Source organism: Nematolebias whitei, chromosome 21 (genome assembly GCF_014905685.2).
Source record: "Nematolebias whitei isolate Nwh7 chromosome 21, NemWhi1, whole genome shotgun sequence".
Lineage (NCBI taxonomy): Eukaryota > Metazoa > Chordata > Actinopteri > Cyprinodontiformes > Rivulidae > Nematolebias > Nematolebias whitei.
The window spans coordinates 31,595,138-31,596,154 of NC_056518.1; the positions used below are offsets into that span (position 1 = coordinate 31,595,138).

At 48.4% G+C, this 1,017-nt stretch overlaps 1 protein-coding gene across 1 annotated transcript in view; it reads right to left on the reverse strand.

Moving 5' to 3' along the window:
• golga5 (golgin A5) overlaps positions 1-1,017 on the reverse strand; it is an 8,713-nt gene that overhangs the window by 2,155 nt on the left and 5,541 nt on the right. Inside the window, exon 9 of the mRNA XM_037694618.1 lies at positions 684-782. Within this exon, the coding sequence (XP_037550546.1) occupies positions 684-782 (99 nt within the window). The remainder of the gene's footprint in view (positions 1-683; positions 783-1,017) is intronic.

A 1,017-nucleotide genomic window follows, 5' to 3' on the forward strand; every position in this document is an offset into this window, starting at 1 on the left:
TCGCCCCTTCAGCCGCTCGCCCCTTCAGCCGTTCGCCCCTTCAGCCGTTCGTTGTTCCTTTATTCTCAACATGTGGCTCATGTTTTAAGTGTCTCTCTGTCTCATGTATTTTCAGTACATGTACTACGTGTATGTATATTTGTACTAAATGAAATACTTCTCCAGGAGCGTCACGTGCACAGAGGAGAATCCCACACCAGGTTCATATTATTGATAATGGGGTGGATTGAGCTAAACTGGGGTAGCTGAGAGTCATCCTCAACACACGCTCTGAGTGCTACCTGACTGACCTGCTCTGAAAACAACGTCCTGAACGATGTCTGTTAGCAAAATATCTCATGAACCACAAAACATTTGAGAATTTCAGAAAGTAAACATTTGATGGAGTCTAGAAGAAATTGACCTTTGGAGTCAATCCAAGATGGCTGCCAGAGCAAGCACCATGATGGTTTGAGTGAAATAAATGTAGCAGCAATCATCTGTGACCCCCCCCCCCCCCCCCCCCCAAACATCGTGTCAGGTCTCTAATGATCAGAGTCTTTTCTAAGGTGTGGGGGGAGAAGAACTGCAACACAACACGATCCCGATCCCTAAAGGTGGCGGGTGACATGCATTCCTTCCTGCACCGCCTCTAATTTGAATGACAGCAGGTTCATGAAGACCTGGACTCGGTCCACACCGACCTGGTTCCTGAGTTTTTGGATCTCGTCCTCTCGGTGTCTGATCTGGCCCTGCAGCGTGGATTTGGCTCGATGCTGCTCCTCGTCCAGGTACTGCAGCTCCTGGAGAAAACAGGACAGATGTGTTGGTGTTTCAGCAGATGTTACAGGTGTGCTGCGTTTCAGCAGATGTTACAGGTGTGCTGCGTTTCAGCAGATGTTGTGCTGCGTTTCAGCAGATGTTAAAGGTGTGCTGCGTTTCAGCAGATGTTACAGGTGTGTTGGTGTTTCAGCAGATGTTACAGGTGTGTTGGTGTTTCAGCAGATGTTACAGGTGTGCTGGTGTTTCAGCAGATGT